The sequence below is a fragment of the Abramis brama genome (genome assembly GCF_963993115.1).
Source record: "Abramis brama genome assembly, chromosome: 14".
Lineage (NCBI taxonomy): Eukaryota > Metazoa > Chordata > Actinopteri > Cypriniformes > Leuciscidae > Abramis > Abramis brama.
The window spans coordinates 7,992,783-8,016,813 of record NC_139976.1 but is presented as its reverse complement, the minus strand read 5'-3'; the positions used below and the strand labels follow the sequence as shown (position 1 = coordinate 8,016,813).

The 24,031-nt window shown below is 38.5% G+C and overlaps 1 protein-coding gene and 1 long non-coding RNA gene across 6 annotated transcripts in view; one reads left to right on the top strand and one right to left on the bottom strand.

The window, feature by feature from the left end:
- sdk2b (sidekick cell adhesion molecule 2b) overlaps nucleotides 1-24,031 on the bottom strand; it is a 320,863-nt gene that overhangs the window by 85,296 nt on the left and 211,536 nt on the right. For all 5 annotated transcript variants that reach the window (XM_084135537.1, XM_084135534.1, XM_084135536.1 and 2 more), the window contains exon 2: nucleotides 8,339-8,498. In XM_084135537.1, the coding sequence (XP_083991663.1) occupies nucleotides 8,339-8,498 (160 nt within the window). The remainder of the gene's footprint in view (nucleotides 1-8,338; nucleotides 8,499-24,031) is intronic.
- LOC311096522 lies at nucleotides 20,120-22,158 on the top strand. The gene is made up of 3 exons (XR_014609049.1): nucleotides 20,120-20,191; nucleotides 20,851-20,892; nucleotides 21,920-22,158. It is a non-coding gene; the product is annotated as an uncharacterized lncRNA (long non-coding RNA).

Genomic DNA, 24,031 nt, shown 5'->3' with positions numbered 1-24,031 from the left:
TTTCATTGAATGAATGAAACACAAAAAAACATTGGTTTTTGGGGGAATTATTAATTGAATGCCTTTAAAAATGGCTCTTTTATAAATAATGTAATTATATCAGCATCAGCCATTCATAGTGTTGTTGACATAACAGTTATTGGTATCAGCTTCAAATTTCCTAATCAATGTACCATGTCTTTTGAGAACTGAAAAGAAAGCTGTGACTACAGAACTGTGATAAAAACTGATCTGTAAGAAATTTGAACTGTTACACCTATTTTAAAGGATATTAAAAGATCTTTTACAGAATTTCTGTGAGAACCCTCAGTGGTTACTCGTCTCTGCCATCCTCTAGACAAGGCAAATTATTGCACTGAACTCTAGTTAATTTGTGCAGATCCAGCGTGAAATTGTCCCTGTTAATGTGAAAATATGGTCTGAGAGTCAGCCGTGAGAGGCACTTTGCTGAGATTTTAACACAAGAAACGAAAACCGTAGAGTGAAACCTGGACAATAGAACAAAAAGTAAAGAGAATAAGCCTTAACACATATCTGCAAAATATTTATCTGGTGATAAGTGAAAGGGCTAGGTTGTATTGTTATGATCCAAGGCCTTCAGAAATAACAGTTAAATAAATAGATACGATATTTATTTTCTCCCTACAATGAAAATGATGCTCTTCTGTGCATATTCAAATGCTGTCCTTGTATCATGATTTGAGTGGCAGGAATTATTGAAGAGGGAAGACTACTATATTTGGATCTATTCTTCACAATATCATTTGGGCAGAATTTTGTGTTCCACAGAAGAACAAGAAATCAAAACAATGTAATATCCAACATTGAATAACAGGTTGACTCAATTACTTAATTTTCAATGACTTAATGTAGTCGCTTAATGTTTTATTTCTCATGCTCACCAAGGCAGAATTTACTTGATCAACAGTAATGTGAAATATTATTACAATTTAAAAGAACTGTTTTCTATATTTTCAAATTAACCTTCAGAAATCATTCTAATTATGCTGATTTGCTGTTCATGAAACATTTCTTATTATTATCAATGTTGAAAATGGACGTGCTGCTTAATATTTTTGTGGAAAATGCGATAGTTTTGATGAATGTGAGTTCAAAAGAACATCATTTAAGTCTTTTGTAACATTATACATGTATTTATTGTCATGTGTCATCAATTTGAATGTATACTTTCTTAATAAAAGTATAATTTCTTTCACAAAAACAATAATCTTATTTACTCCCTCATTTTTGACTAGTAGTCCACTGTGCATTATAAAAAAAATATATACATCATTGAGTGTCATTGATTATCAACAATAAATTAAATAAAAATTAGACACAACACAAGGTCAGGATGCTCAAAGAAAACATATTTTTCAGGAGAGTCAATCTACTGTCCAAATTACCTACTTCATTGTCCCTGCATTTTAAGATGGGGTAGGAGCAATTATTTAAAAGAATAAATAAATGACACAATCACATTTAAATTCTGCATTTAATCCCACAAAGCACTTAGTAGTGTTGAACATGCCTGAGCTCATTGGATGCCCAGGCAGGCTGATGTCATTAGCGCCACACTAGCAGAGTCAGCTGAGCTGGCATTAGAGAACAACACTACTGCCAGACAACAATTGATTGAGCTCATTTGGGAAAGTCTTATTTGTGTACGAGAGAAACACACACACACATGCACACACACACACACACACACACGCACGCACTCACACACTTATGTGTCAGGGGGCTTGGAAAGGAAAGGTCATTGTGAGAGCTGGGATGCTTTTAAATGACGATTCATCACTCTCTCTCTTTGCACAGAAGAACATTCATGGCCAAATTACCATTCGGCTTTGCTGACCCACCTGCTTTCACATGCCTTCACATGTCATAGAGAAGGACACCAACGGCACAGGAGACATCCCACACAACAAGTGTTTACAAACATCTGACAACTGGGTTTCAATCAGATTTCTTCATGCATTACAGTTCCAAGTCTTCATTCTGATCAATGTTACTGACCTTAAATGATCTCCTTGACCTCTAGATGGGTTTGATTTCATAATCTGGTGTTCTAACCAGACATAATGAGAAGAGACACTACATTCTGTGTACTACATATAGTACTAATATATATATATATATATATATATATATATATATATATATATATATACAGTCTAAATATATATAGACCCTTTCCAAAAAATTAGAATATCATGGAAAAGTTTATTTATTTCCATAATTCCATTCAAAACGTTAAACTTCCATAGATTATAGATTCAGGGCCCACAACTTAAACGATTTCAAGTATTTAGTTGTTTATTTGTACATAACTTGGGCTTCCAGCTCATAAAACCCACGAAAACAGGATTTCAAAAAATTTGAATATTACATGAAATCACACAGTAATTACACAGTGGTCATTGAACCAGGTTTTGGTTATTTTGGCAGTGTGGGCAGGTGCAAATCCTGCTGGAAAATGAAGTCAGCATCTCCATAAAGCTTGTCTGCTGAAGGAAGCATGAAGTGCTCTGAAAATGTCCTGGTAGACGGCTGCGTTGAGTGGACAGCACAGTGGACCAACACCAGCCGATAACTTGGCTCCCCAAACCAACACAGACTGTGGAAACTTCACACTGGACTTCAAGCATCTTGGATTGTGTGCCTCTCCATTCTTCCTCCAGACTCTGGGACCTTGGTTTCCAAATGAGATGCAAAATTTGCTCTCATCAGAAAAGAGGACTTTGGTCCATTGTGCTTTATTAAATCAACGCAGCCGTTTTTCAGTGCTTCGTGCTTCCTTCATTTTCCAGCAGGATTTGCACCTGCCCACACTGCCAAAAGAACCAAAACCTGGTTCAATGACCATGATATCACTGTGTAATTACTGTGTGATTTCATGTAATATTCAAATTTTTTGAAATCCTGTTTTTCGTTTCCCAAATTATGTACAAATAAACAACTAAATACTTGAAATCGTTATGTTGTGGGCCCTGAATCTATAATCTATGGAAGTTTAATGTTTTGAATGGAATTATGGATATAAATAAACTTTTCCATGATATTCTAATTTTTTGGAAAGGGTCTGTATATATATATAAACTGTATATTCACTCTTTTTCTGTTTATGTATTTGTATCTTAGCATACAAATACACATAGCCATACAATTATAGGATATTTTGAGATTGACCATGTTCACACACACTTTCAAAATTCTACTCCACACTGTGTCATGGGATGTAGAGGAGATGAACCCAGAAGCAGACGAGGTGCAGACACTTAAGATTTATTAATACACAAAAACAGAAAACAAAACCCACGAGGGGGCAAAACAGGACTGAAGACAGGTAACTATGACTAAGACTAGATAACAAATAAAGACTAAACTCTGACTTGACAATGACGGAAACAAACTCACAATACTGATATAACAGGTCTCTGACAACGTACTCACAGTGTAGAACAAGCAATGTACCACAGGGGATAACAGACAATGTAAGACAATGTACCGACACCGGACAGAAAACCTGAGGGGATTAAATAGGGAGCAAACTAATCAGGAACACAGGTGATAATGGGTAAAGCAATCAAGACAAAACGAGGATAACAAGGGGGCGGGGCAAGAGAACGAGACAACACAAGCACATGGCCCAAACAAATGGCCATGTGCTTGTACACAAAACATGGGTCTGTCATGATCCTGCCTCAAAACAAGAAAAATCTAGGACATGAAGGCAGAATCATGACAGAACCCTCCCCCCAAGGAGCGGCTTCCAGACGCTCCCTAGAGGGAACATGAAACACGGGACAAGACCGACTGAGACAAAGACACAAACCAACAATACATGACAAAAACTAATAAAGGCAGACATGAATACATAATGACAGGATTGGGGTGACATAATAAAAATAAAAAACAAGGAAGAGGAGGCGGAGACAACACAGAGTTCATGGGGGACTGTCCAGGGTGGGTGGGTGGGACTGTGGTCTTGGGTGGACAGGACGATGGCTGAGGGCGAGGGGACCGGGCAGACTTGGCTGGGGACACACGAGGAACAGTCTTGGGGGAAACAGTCCGGGGTGAAGTGGTGACAGAGGGAACAGCTACAGCCGGCAGCGGAGCGAAGACAATGGGTGAGGCAGGTGGTAAGGGAGTGGAGAAAGATGTAGACTGTGATGCAGGGACAGGGCTGGACACATTAGCTGGGACAGGACTGGACACAGACATCCTCCTGTCAGCTGGGACAGGACTGGACCCATCTGCTGGAACAGGGCTGGACACATTAGCTGGGACAGGGCTGGACACATCAGCTGGGACAGGGCTGGACACATCAGCTGGGACAGGGCTGGACACATCAGCTGGGACAGGGCTGGACACATCAGCTGGGACAGGGCTGGACACATCAGCTGGGACAGGGCTGGACACATCAGCTGGGACAGGGCTGGACACATCAGCTGGGACAGGGCTGGACACATCAGCTGGGACAGGGCTGGACACATCAGCTGGGACAGGGCTGGACACATCAGCTGGGACAGGGCTGGACACATCAGCTGGGACAGGGCTGGACACATCAGCTGGGACAGGACTGGACACAATAGCTGGGACAGGACTCTCCAGAATCTTGGCTAGACTGGACAGATACTCGGACAAGGCTCTTGCAGCGATGACAATTGGCATCTCGTGGCTCGCCGAAACCGACCGCAAAACAGCCTTAGCAGCTGAATCGGCCGCTGCTCGCTCTGCAGCCCTCATGACTGCTGGCTCTGGAACAGCGCTTGCAGAAGCTGGCTCTGGAACAGCGCCTGCAGAAGCTGGCTCTGGAACAGCGCTTGCAGAGGCTGGCTCTGGAACAGCGCTTGCCGTGGCGGGCTCAGGAACAGCGCTTGCCGTGGCGGGCTCAGGAACAGCGCTTGCCGTGGCGGGCTCAGGAACAGCGCTTGCCGTGGCGGGCTCAGGAACAGCGCTTGCCGTGGCGGGCTCAGGAACAGCGCTTGCCGTGGCGGGCTCAGGAACAGCGCTTGCCGTGGCGGGCTCAGGAACAGCGCTTGCCGTGGCGGGCTCAGGAACAGCGCTTGCAGGAGCGGGCTCTGGAACAGCGCTTGCAGGAGCGGGCTCTGGAACAGCGCTTGCAGGAGCGGGCTCTGGAACAGCGCTTGCAGGAGCGGGCTCTGGAACAGCGCTTGCAGGAGCGGGCTCTGGAACAGCGCTTGCAGGAGCGGGCTCTGGAACAGCGCTTGCAGGAGCGGGCTCTGGAACAGCGCTTGGGACAGCGCTTGAAGTAGCGGGCTCTGGGACAGGCTGAGACGAAGGACAAGAGGCTCCCTTTCTCCTCTTCTTTCTCTTAGGTCGTGGTGTGGAAGTCATAGCCGGACTTGTGACCGGTTGGAGAAGCTCAGCGGGATCTGTGACCTGAGTTGGAAGGGCAGTCTCAGGCAGCGCTGACTCGGTCGAGGATGACTCCGACGGAGAATCCCACGAAGTCCTCCTCCCTCGTTTGCCACGAAGATCAACGGGAGTGGCTGGGACCTCGGGAGAAGTGGAGTGAGCCTGGTCCCCTTGAGAAACAACAGCCAGGACCCGACCCTCCAGGATCACGGGCAGCTTGGCTGGTGGCGACAACACGGTGGGACTTGGCGGCTCCTCCTGAGAGAAACGATCCCAGAGTTGGGCATAATTCTTCAGGATCCACTCACCCTCAGACGAGAATGGGAGGTTGACCCTCTTTCTGTCGGTGGAAGCCGACAACCAGCATTGTTCATTGAACCTCATTTGTTGCTGGAACTGGGAGGACACACTATCTGCTGGGTTCTCTTTTGGTCGGTACATTCTGTCATGGGATGTAGAGGAGATGAACCCAGAAGCAGACGAGGTGCAGACACTTAAGATTTATTAATACACAAAAACAGAAAACAAAACCCACGAGGGGGCAAAACAGGACTGAAGACAGGTAACTATGACTAAGACTAGATAACAAATAAAGACTAAACTCTGACTTGACAATGACGGAAACAAACTCACAATACTGATATAACAGGTCTCTGACAACGTACTCACAGTGTAGAACAAGCAATGTACCACAGGGGATAACAGACAATGTAAGACAATGTACCGACACCGGACAGAAAACCTGAGGGGATTAAATAGGGAGCAAACTAATCAGGAACACAGGTGATAATGGGTAAAGCAATCAAGACAAAACGAGGATAACAAGGGGGCGGGGCAAGAGAACGAGACAACACAAGCACATGGCCCAAACAAATGGCCATGTGCTTGTACACAAAACATGGGTCTGTCATGATCCTGCCTCAAAACAAGAAAAATCTAGGACATGAAGGCAGAATCATGACAGAAAGCTTGGTAAAAGGCAGGACACACCTTGGAAATGCCAGGCATGTAATGTTCACTTGTGTCTTCAGGATGTGGAGGAGATGAACCCAGAAGCAGACGAGGTGCAGACACTCAAGATTTATTAATACACAAAAACAGAAAACAAAACCCACGAGGGGGCAAAACAGGACTGAAGACAGGTAACTATGACTAAGACTAGATAACAAATAAAGACTAAACTCTGACTTGACAATGACGGAAACAAACTCACAATACTGATATAACAGGTCTCTGACAACGTACTCACAGTGTAGAACAAGCAATGTACCACAGGGGATAACAGACAATGTAAGACAATGTACCGACACCGGACAGAAAACCTGAGGGGATTAAATAGGGAGCAAACTAATCAGGAACACAGGTGATAATGGGTAAAGCAATCAAGACAAAACGAGGATAACAAGGGGGCGGGGCAAGAGAACGAGACAACACAAGCACATGGCCCAAACAAATGGCCATGTGCTTGTACACAAAACATGGGTCTGTCATGATCCTGCCTCAAAACAAGAAAAATCTAGGACATGAAGGCAGAATCATGACACACTGTTATATTCTGGATATACAGCTTGCTATTTATATATTTTCTTGTATATAATTAATTAATTTCAGCAATTCTGCTCAGTAATTTAGTCAAATAATTAAATCATGCAACCATCCAGACTGAAATTAAATAGAAAATGGCCACAAGAGTTTATTTTAATTATTCATTTGTATACTGATTTATTTTCATTTCTCTTCATGTTTAGTTTTGCTTTTTTCACAACTGTGTCTCAAAGCAAGGCACAGATTATTACTTTGTTTGGACACATGTAGATCATGGTTTTGCATATGTCTTACAGGCATAATTCAAAACCTATGACTTTCTTTCTTTTATGGAACACAAAAGAACATATTTTCAAGAAAATTGTGGTCCAAACAACATTTGACTTTCATTGTATGAATAGAAAAAAAAAAGCAGAGCTTTATTTAAAATACCTTCTTTTATGTTCCACAGAAGAAAGAAAGTCATACAGGTTTGGAACAACATGAGGGTGAGTAAATGATGAGAGAATTTTCATTTTTATATAATAAACATAGCCATTGTTAGAAAGAGCTCGACTGTAACTGGATTTTAGTGATAATAAGATAAGAGTGAGAAGAGATTGTGTTGATGGGAAGCCTAAGAACAGCACAGTGACCAACACAACATCGTTCCTGTCCCTCAGTTTAATCAGCCGGTTTTATCTTTTTAATTAAAACTCCATTCACCACAGCTCCAGAGTTTATATTCAGAGGATAGTTAATTAAAAAAAGTCTGAATTGGATGACCGGAGCACATTTGGTGGCAGATACAATCGTCTTTAGAAGTGAATTCCTGCGTTTAACACTGAATAATTGTTTCTTTGAATCCTCACCTTACAAAGTAAAGATGGAACAATTTATGTGCCATCACATTCCTGCTGTTCTAATCACAGTTCACTGTTTCACTATTATAAGGATTACAATCACTATTATAAGGATTATAACCTAAGAAAACTAAAATAATCATATTGGTTACTTTCATGGATATGGAGAGATTTTCTTACTTTTTTAACGACTCAGGAAAATATAGTTTCAAAATAGCCTACTTCAAAAAAAAATCTGTTCTATCTGCTGAACACACACAAAAAAAGATATACTGAAGATTATGGGTAACCGAAAAGTTGATGGACCACGTTGACTTCCATAGAGTGAAAAAAAGAGGAAAAAAAAACTATGGAAGACAATGGGGTCCATCAAGTGTTTGGTTATTGACACTCTTCAAAATATATAAGATATTAAGTGGCCAGAGCAGCCGCTAAATAGAATCCACGTTTTTGTCAAATTAAGGTTAATGCAGTTCTATTGTAGACCGTTTTTGATACATCACAACAAACTGCTGCAATGCAGATAATTTATATTTAAAACATTCATGAAAACACACACTGACCTGTACTCCAGCGAGAAGCGCGTGATCTCTGTGTCGTTGTGGATCCATTTAAATTCCAAAGGCCAGCTCCCTTCGGCCATACAGGTCAGAACCAACCGGTTCCTCTCCAGGTGCAACTGACTCGGTACCGGCTCTGTTTTAAAGTATGGAGGAACGTCATCTGCAGAGACACACAAAGGAAAAGAGAGAGAATGTGAGGAAGAAAGAATCGCTTCTGAGGGAAAACACTGTTTGACCCGCCGCAGGTAAACATGACCAGCTAGTGCTCACAGATCCTTGCTGTATCGGGCCCTCAGCCTGCTGCTGATATTTGCACATGGAATTTCAAACACGGCCTGTTTTCTTGTGTGCCCTTCAACCTGAAGCACTCTAGACTGAATACGAGGATGCATATACATCTTTTTGTATTGAGAAGTAGAGTAAAATAAATGGAAGAAGATGATCAAGTAATATATACATTTTGAAAATCCACCCACTCCTTTTTTATATTCCCCATAAATCATAAACGGTGTCCCAAAACGAGTCGTTTGAATTTTCTATACATTGTGATGGCACAATATAACAGGACCCCGCCTACGACTGGTGACGGTGGTGCGTGTTTACAGAGAAAATAATGGAAAAGCGCAGTGGAATGCAAAAACGCGTTCTGTGGAAATGGCCCCTCTGTTTCGGAGTATCGGAGGCACAAGCTGTAAAGGCACGGCTCTCTTCTGGAAAAGGGCGAGGGGAGCAGCAGCTCATTGGCATTTAACACACGTGAAAACAGCGCTGCTTCCAAACAAAAAGGGGCATTTTGGGCATGGTATAATAAATGATCTATGGGGTATTTTGAGATGAAACTTCACAGACATATTCTGGGGACACTACTTTTTGTAAAAAAAGGGGCATAATAGGAACCCTTTAAAATTAAAGTTTGCATGAAACGTAAGCTGCAATAGTCCCTATTGTGATATATATATGAGTGGAAAGTCTTCTAGAATATGACAAAATATAGGACGGGACTTGATTTTAGTCTCGAGTAGCCAGACCTTTAGACTGACTGCAGAAGGTCTGGACTCCAGCTTTCATTGGCCAAGGACAGCACAAGAGGACTTCTGACCAACATGTAAATCAACCAATCAGAGTTCGTTTTGTTCAGTGTCATGTTTAGGGGCGTGAAAATGTAAAGTCGACATCCCTCCAATAACAGACCAGCTTGTAAAACTCTTGGACGTATTTTAAGGAGTCTATGCCGTGAACTTCACATACTTTTGAAAATTCTGCATATAGTTGATCGTAATAAGCGCTCATCGTCATAGTTGTAAACACAACAGCTTTCTTCTTCCATGCGGGGTTTGGCCTCACCACGGCTTTGATTTTAAATTGATAGTTCGGCCAAAAATGATATTAAACCCATGATTTACCCTCAAGCCGTTCGAGATGCATATGTCAATCATTTTTCAGACGAACACATTTTCAGTTATTTTAGAAAATGTCTTAGATCTTTCAGTGGTTATAATGTCAAGTTATGGGGTCCACCTCCTTCAAGTCCCAAAAATGTGCATGCATCCTTCACAAAAGTAATCCATCCGGCTCCAGGGGGATAAACGAAGGCCTTCAGAGGGTAATCCGTGCAGTTTTGTCGTAAAAATATACATATTTAAAACTTTATAAATGAAAATAACTGGCTTCCGGCAACGGTCGACGCGCGTTCACGGGAGATGGATGCCGGCGTATGACGTAGGATGTAGCGTAGGAAGCGTCGTGACGTAGAACGAAGTATAGCTAAATCAAACGCTACGTCCTTGATTTAATATAGCTAAATCAAACGCTACGAGCCGGATGGATTACTTTTGTGAAGGATGCATTGAAGGAGGTGGACCCCATAACTTGACATTATAACACTGAAAGATCTAAGACATTTTCTAAAATAACTGAAAATGTGTTCATCTGAAAAATGATTGACATATGCATCTCGAAAGGCTTGAGAGTGAGTAAATCATGGGTTTAATATCATTTTTGGCCGAACTATCCCTTTAAAACTCCTGAAGTGTTTCAAATTTTATGTGCCTTATGCATCAGACGTTCAGCCAACGGTCCGTTGCCGTGACGATTTCATCAGTCTTGAACAGAAGCATCCATTTGAATTCGAGTCATGTCTGTATGTGTAAGCTCATTTTGTATCACACAGCACAGTTGTGTCCAGTCATTTAAAGTGGGTCCAAGCACTCAATCTCATCTAAGAGTGCTCATTCATCTAATGGAAAGATGCCGGGAGCAGATGGAGCTGATATCCCATTCCCATAGGAGGAGCCATATCAGGAGAGCTACCTCAACAGATAGCCCGGTTACTTTCGACACGCAGAGTCAGCGACTACAATTTCGATTTTGATCCTAATCATCGGTGTAAATATAGACCAAATTAATTGAACGGTTGGATAATACAATTATAAGATTGAATGATAATCAAGCATTAAAATTAAACTGTCAGAATGATCTATTAGGCGGACGGTTCGCAGTATCTCTCTGGTTTCACTAATCTAAAGAAGGAAGTTTTAGCTCCTCGATTGAGAACAAAAGCAAAGAAGAAATGGAATACACTGGCATTTTCCACATTTCTACTATGTTATTTGTGCGCTGGTGATTAGATATGTATCCTGTTGAATTTGGGGTACACTGCAAAAATGGATACATACAAATAAATGTTATATGATTACATATTAAATGTTACATGATATATTAAATAAAATATATAGTAAATAATAGCAGAATAGTATACATTATTTTATGCATGAATACATCATTTATAATAAATACTGCAAATTTTCATTTCATGGTGACTTTAAAGGGTTAGTTCACCCCAAAATATTAATTAATTACTCACCCTCATGTCGTTCCAAACCCATAAGACCTCTGTTCATCTTCGTTCATCTTTAGAACACAAATTAAGATATTTTTGATGAAATCTGAGAGCTTTCTGTCCCTCCATTGACAGCAATGTCATTGTAACTTTCAAGGCCCAGAAAGGTAGTAAAAACATCATTAAAATAGTCCATGTAACTACAGTTGTTCAACCTTAATATTATGAAGCGATGAGAATACTTTTTGTGCGTAAAAAAAATCCAAAATAACGACTTTATTTAACAATCTCTTCTCTTCCATGTCATTCTCCTACGCTGTTGATGTAGTGTAAACAGTGCAGCGCTTCTGGGTTCTACGTCTAAACGTCGCCGTCGGCTCATTATTGGCCAGCATCACAGGCATCACACACATGACCAGTGTCGGCCAATAGTGAGCCTACATTCTGACATAGAACCCAGAAGCGCTGCGCTGTTTACACTATGTCAACAGCGTAGGAGAATGACGTGAAATAATGTCGTTATTTTGGGGTTATTTTGCGCACAAAAAGTATTCTTGTCGCTTCATAATATTAAGGTTGAACCACTGTAGTTACATGGACTATTTTTACTACCTTTCTGGGGCTTGAAAGTTGCAATGATGTTGCTGTCAATGGAGAGACAGAAAGCTCTCAGAATTCATCAAAAATATCTTATTTTGTGTTCCGAAGATGAACGGAGGTCTTACGGGTTTGGAACGACATGAGGGTGAGTAATTAATGACAGCATTTTCTTTTTTAGGTAAACTATCCCTTTAAAGTTTACTTTCTATGTTTTAGTTTTGTTGATTATGATATCTGTCAAATACATATCAACTGAAAAGCATACTTTGGACCATGTAGTTGTTTTTTTATTATTATATTTTCATAATCTAGCAAACTACACATTTCTGTATACATAAAACTTTTTAAAAAGGGAAAAAGTGCAGCTTTAACTTTTAAGTTCATACATTTAATGAATAAGCTGTGAGAACCATCATAAACCTCTTGTCTTCCGTAACGCAATGCCAAATGGGCCATATTAGTCAAAAAGTCGCACACAGATTAGCCAAAAAAACGCAGATACTTTGCAAATCCACTTGAAATATTCCGCCATCTGTGGAGCTTTGAGATAGGCCTACTATTTCACACGTACTATGATTCTGGATGCAATAATCCTAATCTTTCATACTATACATTGTGGATGGCATGCAAATTAGGATTCAGCCACTGTAAAGTATTAAATGCAAGAGCGTTAGAGGAAGACACAGGCGAGAAAAAGTGGAGTGGGCATTAATGTGATGCACGTTTGGGATATTCACAAAGTTTTATGAAAACGAGGTGGAAGGATCCGTGCACAAGAGATCTGATTAGACGGGTGAGGCTAATTGTTCCGAAGCGTTTCGAACTGCACTTTTATCTCTGATAGCGAGATAAAGATGAAGACAGCGAGAAAGAGAGAGTGAGACCGAGAACGAGTGATACAGTTAAAACAGGCAGAAGACATTGATCATCGATGAGTATCAGGGTTCGCGTTTCTCCCTCTCATTAGAGAACAAATGATCTGGTCGACTAAAAGCTTTAATGATCCGTCAATGGAGCTAACAAACACCCTGATGGGCCCCCGAGGGGCAGAGCACAGCAGAGACACAACGCTAAGATCACAGACTCTCTATTACCGATGCAGTAAATGGCAGCAAAGAGGGCATTATGCCCTCCTGTAACCTTACATGAGCAGACCACTAACAAGTGCTCTGGGAGCAAATTGTGTAAATTGTAAGGGGCTTATGAGACGCATATCTTAATTGACAGATACGAAAGAGTCAGTGGGCGCAAAGATGAAGTTTTAAGGCCTTTGAAAAAAAGTATCAGATTACCACTGCAAGTCTTCTGAGAAAAACTACCCTAATGGGCACTGGTGTTAGATGTAGACAGTGAAAAGCTGTAAATTCCAGAGATTGTTTTAACAGTGCCTGTCGGAGGGGTTCGAGACAGGAGGTTGTACGCTCTCAGAAGATACGCTGCAATTATGGTCTCTTTGCTTCTCCAGTGCTTGTTATCGTGAGTGTGCAGAAGTACAACAGGGGTCAGACGGGGTTTCCCGAGGGGCTGTGGTAGTTGTTTTGGAGACAGGTTGTCGAGAAGCCAAAAGGGGTCTGCTGGCTGGTGTCACAAAAGGCCCTGCACGAGTGCAATGCAGAGAATTACACTCCTTAACTCATTAGTGAGTGTCTCACGCACACATGTGCGCGTACACACTGCCCAGGGGTTAACATCCATAATTAAACACAAGCTATGTGGCTTCTATTAAAAGTACGGGCACCTTTGGTACTCCCTCTCTTTCTCTCTCATAATGAGTGATTAGCTTCGGACTCATTAAATGGAACCAAAGGTGTGATGTGTTTACAAAGGCAAACAAATATATACAGAAACACAAATTTGAATGCAATAAAGCAGGCCAAAATCTACTTTATTATATAGCTTTTCTTGAGAAAAGAATCTAAAAATGTCCTTGGTCCAATTCTTTTCACTTTGTACTTTTGGATCTGAACCATGAGTACTACTGTAGCCGGGCAGGTGCTGCTCCAGGTTTACTGTGTTATTGAATTATTTGTCCTGTGTTACGTCTGTTCATTGGCTGAAATAGGCAATTTTCAGACAAAATCATTGTCTTTTCAGAAATATACCATCAAGCCTTGTCAACGCATAATAAACAACTTCAGTTTTTTGTAATTAAATATTAAACAAATAAAAAATTTGAAAGGTGTAAAAAGTACACTGTAAAAATATAATTTATTTGTTATCACAATATTGTTTTCTTTTGCTGAATTAACTTAAACCAATCTCATTCATTGTATTAACTAAATTTGTTTAATTCAATGAACTTAATTTTTTTAAGCAACCAGGTTAAGTTAAACCAACAATATTTGTTACAGTGTAATAATATAAAACATTTGAAATAGTATTCAAAATTTAAAATAATAAATAAATAAATAAATACATAAATACATAAATCTTATAAAAACATAGAAATCAATAAAACAAATATTGTGTAAAATATTTACAGTTTTTTTTAGTTTAATTTGTGTCCTCATCTACATTACACTATAAAGTTTGGGGTCAGTAAGTTTAAAATATATAAACTATATATATATATATATATATATATATATATATATATATATATATATATATATATATATATATAATTTTCTATTTATCAAAGAATCTGTCTATAAATTGTTATAATATATTATCAACAAATTATATTAAAAATTATTACGGCTTCCACAAAAATATTAAGCAGCAAAACCCATTTCATCTGTGATAATAATAAGATGTTTCTTGATCACCAAATCATATTAGAATGATTTTTAAGGGATCATGTGACATGGAAAACCACTTCCACACCAACCAAACAAACTTGGGCCTGCTCCAAAAACTCAGAGCAGGGGTATTCTAGACAAAAAAATGTACAAATCTTGGTCCCAGCGTCTCACTGGCATATCATTTTAATCACAGCATGGCCTATATAAGATTGCATCTGAAAAAACAGCCTCATGATTTCCACAGCACTCTTCCACAGAGAGATCCAGAGCAGGACAAGAGAATTCTTTTCAACCTGATGATGCATTTCCTCCAGGATCCTCCCAGCCACATGTCTTCTATTCAAATGCATATGTATATTTCATATAGTCTGTGTAGCCTGAGGGCGAAGCGTCCATATAGACACAGAAACAGGGAATGACAGGTGGATGAAGTCAGAATAAATTCTGTACACTTAAAGCACTTAAAGACCAGAAAATCCTAGTTAGTAATATGATTAAAACATACCGAATACAAACTAGCAAACTGAACAATTACATTCAAGATTGTATATCTTTTTACAGACTCCATCTCTGACCCAGTTACCCAGACATCTTTAACCGCATGTCATCTGGAAAGAGTCACTGGTGGCTGAACCGCAGTTTGTCTTTATTTAGCCTGTGTGTGTGTGGCGCCATGAGAGTCTCTAACCTCTTCCCAGAGACACATTCAGTGCAAGGCCAGAATTCACGCACGCACACCTAGAGCAGTTTTATTGCTCAAGGGTTGCTTTTTCATTGGCCAGACGACTTAATGGAGCTCTCCATTTTTTTAAGTATTTTTTTAAGTAAGTCTCAGCCCAAAATTCTGAAGCAGGAAACAGTAACAAATGAGAACATCCATGGAGAGTATACAGCTATAAAATGAATGTGGATAACAGATCATATAAATTGGTATTGGAGTTCACACTAAGACTTCTGAATTTCGATTGAAAACTTTGGTACCAATCTGAGGAAAATGTGTGGCATTGTGAGATGTCTTATTAAAGTGAAGACACATGGAGAGAAACATCCGAAAAGCATGAAATTTAGGCAAAAACCTGTTTTCTCTCTTTTTAATCTCATCGTAAAAGAAAAAAAGAATTGAGATATGGAACTAATCTCATTTGTGATTTTTCCAACCCGATCTCAAGGCAATCTGTACAAATTTTATGAGGTGGCTAATTTGTACAAATTCATACGAAATCCCTTGTACGAATTCGTAAGATTTTTGCTAAATCGTACATATTTTACAAGTTGTCCAATTCGTATGAATTGGAACGAATTACCTACCCCTGACCCCGCCCCTAAGCATACCCATCACTGGGGTTTAGACAAATTGTGCGAATTTGTACGAATTAGCCACCTTTTACTCACTTGCACGAATTCGTACAAATTGGTCGTGAGATAGCGTTGGATTTTTCACGTATTGTTACACACACTGCAAGCATCACACTATAGCGTAATTCAGACATGAAAAAGCCTTCTCAATGAACTTCATTTCTAATGCCTTGCTAATCCCTTTCCTACAACGTACAAAGTCCCACAGCGACACCAACAGTTGAAGTTCCAGCGGGAAGCAGCATCTCTCTTGCCTCCCCTGAGCCCATTGAGTTTTAACAGACCCCCTAAAGCAGTGATTCAACAGGTGGCTCGCAGAGTGTGTCTTGCTTTACAGTTCCACTATAAATAAGAATTTCATTATTTTATGTTAATCAAACATTTTTATTTGTGAAAAAGTACATTTTGCAAGACCTTATGGGCTCCTTAAACTGTAATTATGCTTCAATGTCATGCCATTATTCAAACAGATGACCAAACAAACAAAAACGTGTGGGTTTGCGTCCATTCAACTGAACAATCTCTAGAGTACAATATTACATTTCACAGTATGAAGTGCATGTCTACTGAGTGAAGATTCGCCCCAATGCCTGAGGAAATGCAGACGAGTAAAGGGCTGATCACAAAGGACGCATTCTTGCATTAAATAGCACAACAAAATGAAACATAGACACATTTTTCAAAGTAAAATACTTTTGAGCGTCTAAAAAAGTAGGTTCTAATACAACAGCGAGACACGACACAGCTGCCGTCTGGCATGGACAAAGACAAAGAATGAAAAAAACACAGCAAGAACACGTGTTAGACAGAATTTCTAACTAAACAATGTCTTTTCTGTAATTGAGTTGATGTATGGCACCAGGATCTAAAAATTGCAATTCCATAAACACCTGCGCTTTACTTGAAAATGTGCAGCATAAACATACACAGACTCACACACTCTTTGTATGTCTGTAAATTGTAAACTTCATCCAGGACTTTGGAGAACGTCTGTAAGGATTCAGTCAAAACAACTCAACCTTGTAATAGATTGTCATGAAAAAGCCTGTGATTAAAGTAGGTAACGTCTTGAAAACAAATTATAGTCCAGATGGGTTGATTGAACTTTTCTAGACACACGCACACACGCACACACACACACACACACACACACACACACACACACACACACACACACACACACACACACACACACACACACACTTGTGTTAATTATTTTATTTTTATACCAAATTTTTATTAAGTGAGGTTTTTGGAGATTTTGTCAGGTTTTGGTCACTTCTGGGTAAAATGTGTCCCCAAAATATAGTTAAGTAGGTACACACACACACACACACACACACACACACACTTGCTCTCTCTCTCTAAAAAAGACTGATAAGACATGACTCTGTCTGTCTGTCTGTGTGCGTCAGTGTGTGTGGGCGAACTGCTTTCATTTCCCCACAGTAGCTGGAATAAAATCTCTCCAGTGGACTGGGTGCACTAAGCAAATTATGGCATTATGATTATGAAAAGCAAATCTAATCCCAAACTACAGCAGACGGTATGGCGGTGGCATCTTCAAGAGCGTGCCAGAGATGGTTCCATCACACATGGAGCATGGAATATGTCTCTATAAAGCCTATTAAAGGAACATATTAAAGTAATGAAAAATACATTTGCTCTGGGCTTCTGACACAAACACATCTGAAACAGTCAGAGAACACAGCTGAAGATAGTGTCATTTTACACCTTACGGTTACACCGCATTATCATTTCAACTCAGAAGAGGAACTGCTAAAGTGTTGTTAAGATAAACTAAACTTTATTGGCTGTGTTTGTAGCTATAAGATGTGCATGGAAATCATCACACACAACTCGAACCCGATCTGGCCTACATTCTGTGCATGACTGACCAGGTGTGTGTATTTTTGAGTGTGCATGAAGTCTGTCATTCCAAACAAGATGAAGGAAACTGGTTGACTTAATTTTTTAGCACTCTGGGGGCCCCCGAGGGCCGACCTGACCACTCTTATCCGTTTAAAGATGTCTAATGTCTGGCGCATTGTGAGCAGAGCTTTGTGGGCGTTTCAAATTTGGGATTAAAATTTCAAAATCGGGTATTTGGGATTCGAGCGACATGCTTACACTGAGGATTGTGTGCTTGAGAGATGCTCAACTTCATGCAAATGAGAGTCAGATATGTGTTTGATGATTCTGTGATGGTAATGAAATTGTAAACATAAATGGAATAAAATATTCTGTTCACAAGTGATATTTACCATGAAAGTTCACTGACTTTTGATGAGCAAAAAAATCCATAGAGTAAACATAAACGATGAACTCAAAGTAAGAAGACAGTTTCAATTTGATTATATATATTAAAAGAATATTATAATAAAATATTATATATTTAATTATTTATAATTATTTATATATTTTAATATATTAAAAATAATAATACAAAATATAAACTGTAATGATAAAAAACGAATAATAAATATAATACTTTAAACATTTAATATAATTACTTAGAACATAAAACTGTATAATTTGGGCATTTAGAAATAAAGTTGCATCTTTAAAATAAATTATTTTAATACAAAATAATACAATAGCCTACATTTTTATTTACACCACTCATAACAAGTAGGACTCAAATTATATTTATATGTTAATAATTGTAAATAAATGCATTTTATTTACAATAAAATTACATTTAAATTAACTTTTTTTAAGCTAAACTAAACTGTGTGATGATTTTATTGACTGTGCAGTTGTTTCATGACTAAACAAAAGAGAGTGTGTGTGTGTGTGTGTGTGTGTGTGTGTGTGTGTGTGTGTGTGAGTTTGTTTTCATGACAACTGAGGACATTTTTATGATAACACACCTGCAAATGAGGACACTCGGGAAAATAGGTGATATATGAGGACATTTTGGGGGTCCTCATTTTTCAAATGGCTTTAAAAACATACTAAGCAGTGTTTTTTTTTTATGTAAAAATGCAGAATGTCTCCTGTGATGGGTAGGTTTAGGGATAGGGGCAGTGTAGGGGGATAGAATATACAGTTTGTACAGTATAAAAACCATTACGCCTATGGAATGTCCTCACAAATCACATAAACATGGCTGTGTGTGTGTGTGTGTGTGTGTGTGTGTGTGTGTGTTCATATCGAGAGTGTGTTCAGCGAGATATTCGATCTGAGGAATGTCTTGATATGCTACTATTAGACAAAGAGCAGAAATAACCGTATGATTGTCATAATTGCTGCCGCCCAGGAGAGAGGAAGTGTGAGAGGTGGATCATGGGAACTATGGCAGCACAGTGAAGACAAATGTAAGATGCTATTATCCAAGCCCTCTTCTCGTTCTCCTATTTTCATTTAAGAGCAGATAAGAGAGTTGAGATTACTTCTAATAGACATATTATTATTATACAATAATAATTCTACAAATTCTACCTATTTGGACAAGAGAAGACACAATGGTCATTTCTATCCCCTTCTTTCATCACTTTCCCATATTATAAAGTCAGTTTTATAAAGTTATATGTTTGTGAGGCAGTACATGTGTTTAAGGGGATTGGGAATATTTGTAAATGCAAAGATTTTAGCATTGCCAATGGAGTAGTGTGTTTTTAAGAGCACATTAAGTCCGTGCATTCAGAAACCACACTCACAGTTGAAGGTCATTGCTATTTTTCACTTTCTCGCTGCCATAGGTCAAGAGTTTACTTCACACCATGCTCGGACAACCACCTTTCCACCCACACCGTTTCATCTATGGACCAAGAAATCTTTCTAGCCTTATAAGCACAACCACCACTGCCAGCACAATTGACAGCTGAAGCTAGAGGATTTGGGTCACTGGTTTGACATTTGGCTTAAAAGATGTTACACTTATTAATTTATTTACATTTATTTATAACTAGAAATGTACACTCTGCTCTCAAAAAAAAAAAAGAAAAGAAAATAGGGTCACACTTTATGTGGGTGTAAGGCTATGTGCTTACTTCATAATAATATACATACATACACTGTAAGCCCGAACAGTACTACTAGCTTATAAGGACTGAGGTCACTACAGTTAAAAGCTCTTGCTGAGTTAATCCACCTTTAAACTATTACTGTCTATGAACAAAAATGTATTTTTATGGTTGTGTACCTCAGCATTTCTGAGTGAACCCCGCTGGTTCACTCACTATTTTTAAGTCTACTGTCGATCACGTGATATGACGTCACGACGTGCGGACGTTATCTGAAAAATCTATTCAAGATGGCTACCCTCTCGAGCGAAGTGGAGCTGCTGGTTTATCAAGCATGAAATAACTCGTAAGTAAACCAAAACACTTTAAAACTACTTTGCTTGTTGTCATATTGTAACAATATCATGTTACACATGATATTTGACTGTTAGACTAATATTTGACTATTTAAGTTGGCGCGGGCGCGATGACCGTCCTGTGCACTGTTAATGTCGTGGCAGGGCAATAATGTTAACGTTAGTCAATAACCATTTGCAGCAAGCGATAGTCCTTCTGTTTTTGAATGTGTTGCTGCTGTTTGTGTTAAGCGCTCTGTGATATTTGACTGTTAGCCTAGATTAGTTTTTTTTTTTAAGCGCGGAGCTTCACGTTGGCGCGCACGTGCGCGATTAACGTCACCGTCAGCCCGCGTGCTAGTGACAAGGTAATATAATGTGTAAGTTTACTGTTAATGTCGTGTCAAGGCAATAATGCTAACGTTAGTCAATAATTCTTTTCAGAAACGATAGTCATTGCGGTTTTTTAGTGTGTTGCTGCTCTTTGTGTTAAGCACCCAGCTCTGGCAAGTTCAATGAGATGTTATTTCTACATGCACCCAAATGAGCTAGTGGCTGTTAGCTTTAACTTTTACTCTAACAAAGTTAAGGTTATAGACATAATTGTAACCGAATGAACTCTGCAAGTTTTTATTAAACATTTAAAAACGTTTTTTTTTTTTCATTATAGGTCGAAGTGTAAGGAGTAGAGTGATCATCCGCCAAAATCAAGGTAGGTCTACCTCAAATGTTAATTTAGGCTGTAACCTATTTTTCACCGTTTATTTAATTTGGCGCCAAATTCAGATTAGAATATAAATCTAGCCATACAATATCTCTTTTGCTATTATTTGTGAATAACAAGTTAGCCACCCTCTTAAGTGTAACAAAATGGTTTCTGTGTTGTCAGACAATTCATTTAACTCTCCTGTTATGTTGGAATTCTGTGCACTCCCTTTATGATCCGCATTGGATTTAATAAAATTCCTCAAAAATCACGGCAATGAAAAACAACAAAGATTCATGTTCAGACTGTAAACTTTTAATGTGAACATTTGTCAAATATTCCAAATATATATATATATATATATATATATAAGATATTTAATGAAACTGTTTTTTAACCTTTTTTTTTTTAAAGTAGTTGAAAAAAACAGTATGCTGACTTGTTTTGCATGTACATTTTTTTTAAACTTTTTTTAAGAACAAATTAATTAAGCAAATAAATGTAGCTGTATAATAAAACAAACTAAACTCATTAAAAATAATCTCATTTCGTAAATTCATATGTATTTCTTGCACTTCACACACATGGTGCTGGTTTTGCTGTCACGCTTGGATGGGCACACCTCGCATCTCTTCTGTTATGTTACAAACACATGAAAAGCATATTTCTAGAACACATTAGAATAGCCTACTGAAATGCTGACTAAAAGTAAAGCAAGTTTATCTTCTGTAACTATATAGACTTAATGCTACATTTTCTTACTGATAACAAAACAGTTACTACACAAAAAAAATGTGCTTGCCGTGGTGTTGCCGTGGTGGAAAGGTGTTCCAACTTGGGTTGAAAATGTTAAACCACTGGCCTCAAACTGTTAGTCTGCTATGAGATGGAGAGGAGTGCTAGAGTAAATCCCTGCCCTCTGTTCAATATTCCCTTTCACTGGGAAATCCGTCACAACACAGGAGAAAAGTCGTTTGCAGCTTTCGGTTCACAAGGACTTTAACCTAACATTTGCACTCTCTGTGTCTTTCAGGTGGTGTCGTCAGATGAGCCAGGCATCATTGAAACTCCTGTTGCTCTTATCACAACAATCACAGAAGAGACTGCAGATCCAGTGCATTTCAGTCCTACAAGCATCTCTATTGTTGTGGAAGACGATGTTGTGATGAGTGATATCCCTAACTTGGCTAATGCATTTGCATTGTTGCTTGGGTTGATGTATGCAGTACATCTGGACTATCCCAAGAAACTCATTAACACTTGTACATTCATCCAGAAAATCATAATGGGTCTTGATGATGGTAAACCACTCAAACCCTGCCTACTGAGTCTCAAAAATGACCTGTTAATGAAATAGTAGGCTAACTTAAGAGTTGTTTACAAGAAAATACACTTGTATTTTCTTGCCTACATGTTGTGTTTTTGGGGTTCCCAGTATGGTCACTTTATAGTTTGTTGTTGAACAAACAATATAGTTTGTTGTTGTTGTTAGTCAAAGCATTTGGAACTATTTACATTTGGTGGTTTATGTCTTGCCTACAAAATCTAACGTAGCTGCTGTTGTTTATAATTATTGGTTGTACACCAACTTGGTGCTCTAAATCCTAAATAAATAAAATTAAATAAAAACAAAATATAAAAAAGGCACATCTCACATCATTTTAGGATTTAGAGCACCAAGTTGGTGTACAACCAATAATTATAAACAACAGCAGCTACGTTAGATTTTGTAGGCAAGACATAAACCGCCAAATGTAAATAGTTCCAAATGCTTTGACTAACAACAACAACAAACTATATTGTTTGTTCAACAACAAACTATAAAGTGACCATACTGGGAACCCCAAAAACACAACATGTAGGCAAGAAAATACAAGTGTATTTTCTTGTAAACAACTCTTAAGTTAGCCTACTATTTCATTAACAGGTCATTTTTGAGACTCAGTAGGCAGGGTTTGAGTGGTTTACCATCATCAAGACCCATTATGATTTTCTGGATGAATGTAAAAGTGTTAATGAGTTTCTTGGGATAGTCCAGATGTACTGCATACATCAACCCAAAGATGTGCCTTTTTTATATTTTGTTTTTATAGGTTTTTACTAACAGGACAGATTCGATGTCTTGGTTTTGTGTTTTGATATGTTTTATTTATTTATTTACTTTTTTTATTCTCTTTTATTTTTTTACTTATTCCATTTGCACTTTGATGGCTGTTACTAATGCTGTTTTAAAAAATGTAGGCCATGCATTTTACATTAAGCATTTTAAGATCCTCAGTTCCTAATTATATTGTTTAAAACACGGAGTCATTTCAGAAGTAATTTTACTAGTAATTTCTTACATGTTTGTATTAAACAATTTAAAGACTGAATAAAAAGAAAAAAGAAAATGTACAGCTGAAGTATTTTTTTTTGTACCGTAGTTTTAACTTGCTTGTGGGTTATAAAGTATATTTTTTTGAGTTAATATAGTTCTATTTAAGTTCCATTAGATCAAAATAATTAAGTATGAAAAAATGAAAACATTTTGAGTGTTAATCAATATTTTTAAGCACGGTGCACTTAAAAAAAAAAAAAAAATTAAATCAATTTTTTTAAGTTTGATTAGATTGTAACTTTTAAAAAAATAGAACTTAAAAAAATTAAGTTAGTTACCTCAAAAGTTATTATGTAATCGGTTTCTACAAAAGTTTTGAGTACTATGACCTTATTGGGGTTTACAGTGTACATACATACATACATACATACATACCACAGCACTTCAGAAAGGGCTTATTCAGAAACTTTTACTTTAGTTCCTAAATTCATAAAGTTAATAAAGTGGTGCTGTTAGCATTAAGTTGTTTTGCGGTGTTGAGTTTTGCAAAGGCTGGGGGTTCTGATGAGTGTTTTTGGAAAATGAATTGTAAGGACTTTGAGCAGCCAGGCCAGACTAATCCTTAATTCATCCCTAATGAGCTTCTAATGAAGAAACCGTTTCCCATTCCACTGTGTGTGGTTCATGTACAGAAAGGAAAGCAAGGTCTAAGAGAAACGATTGCCTGCTGATTTTGGCTCATATTAAAACAGTTATTGACCGTCAGTAAGACAGCATTACGGTACACTGATGAAGCCAACAGGAGATTCCCGCTGCCAGTGTTAATCC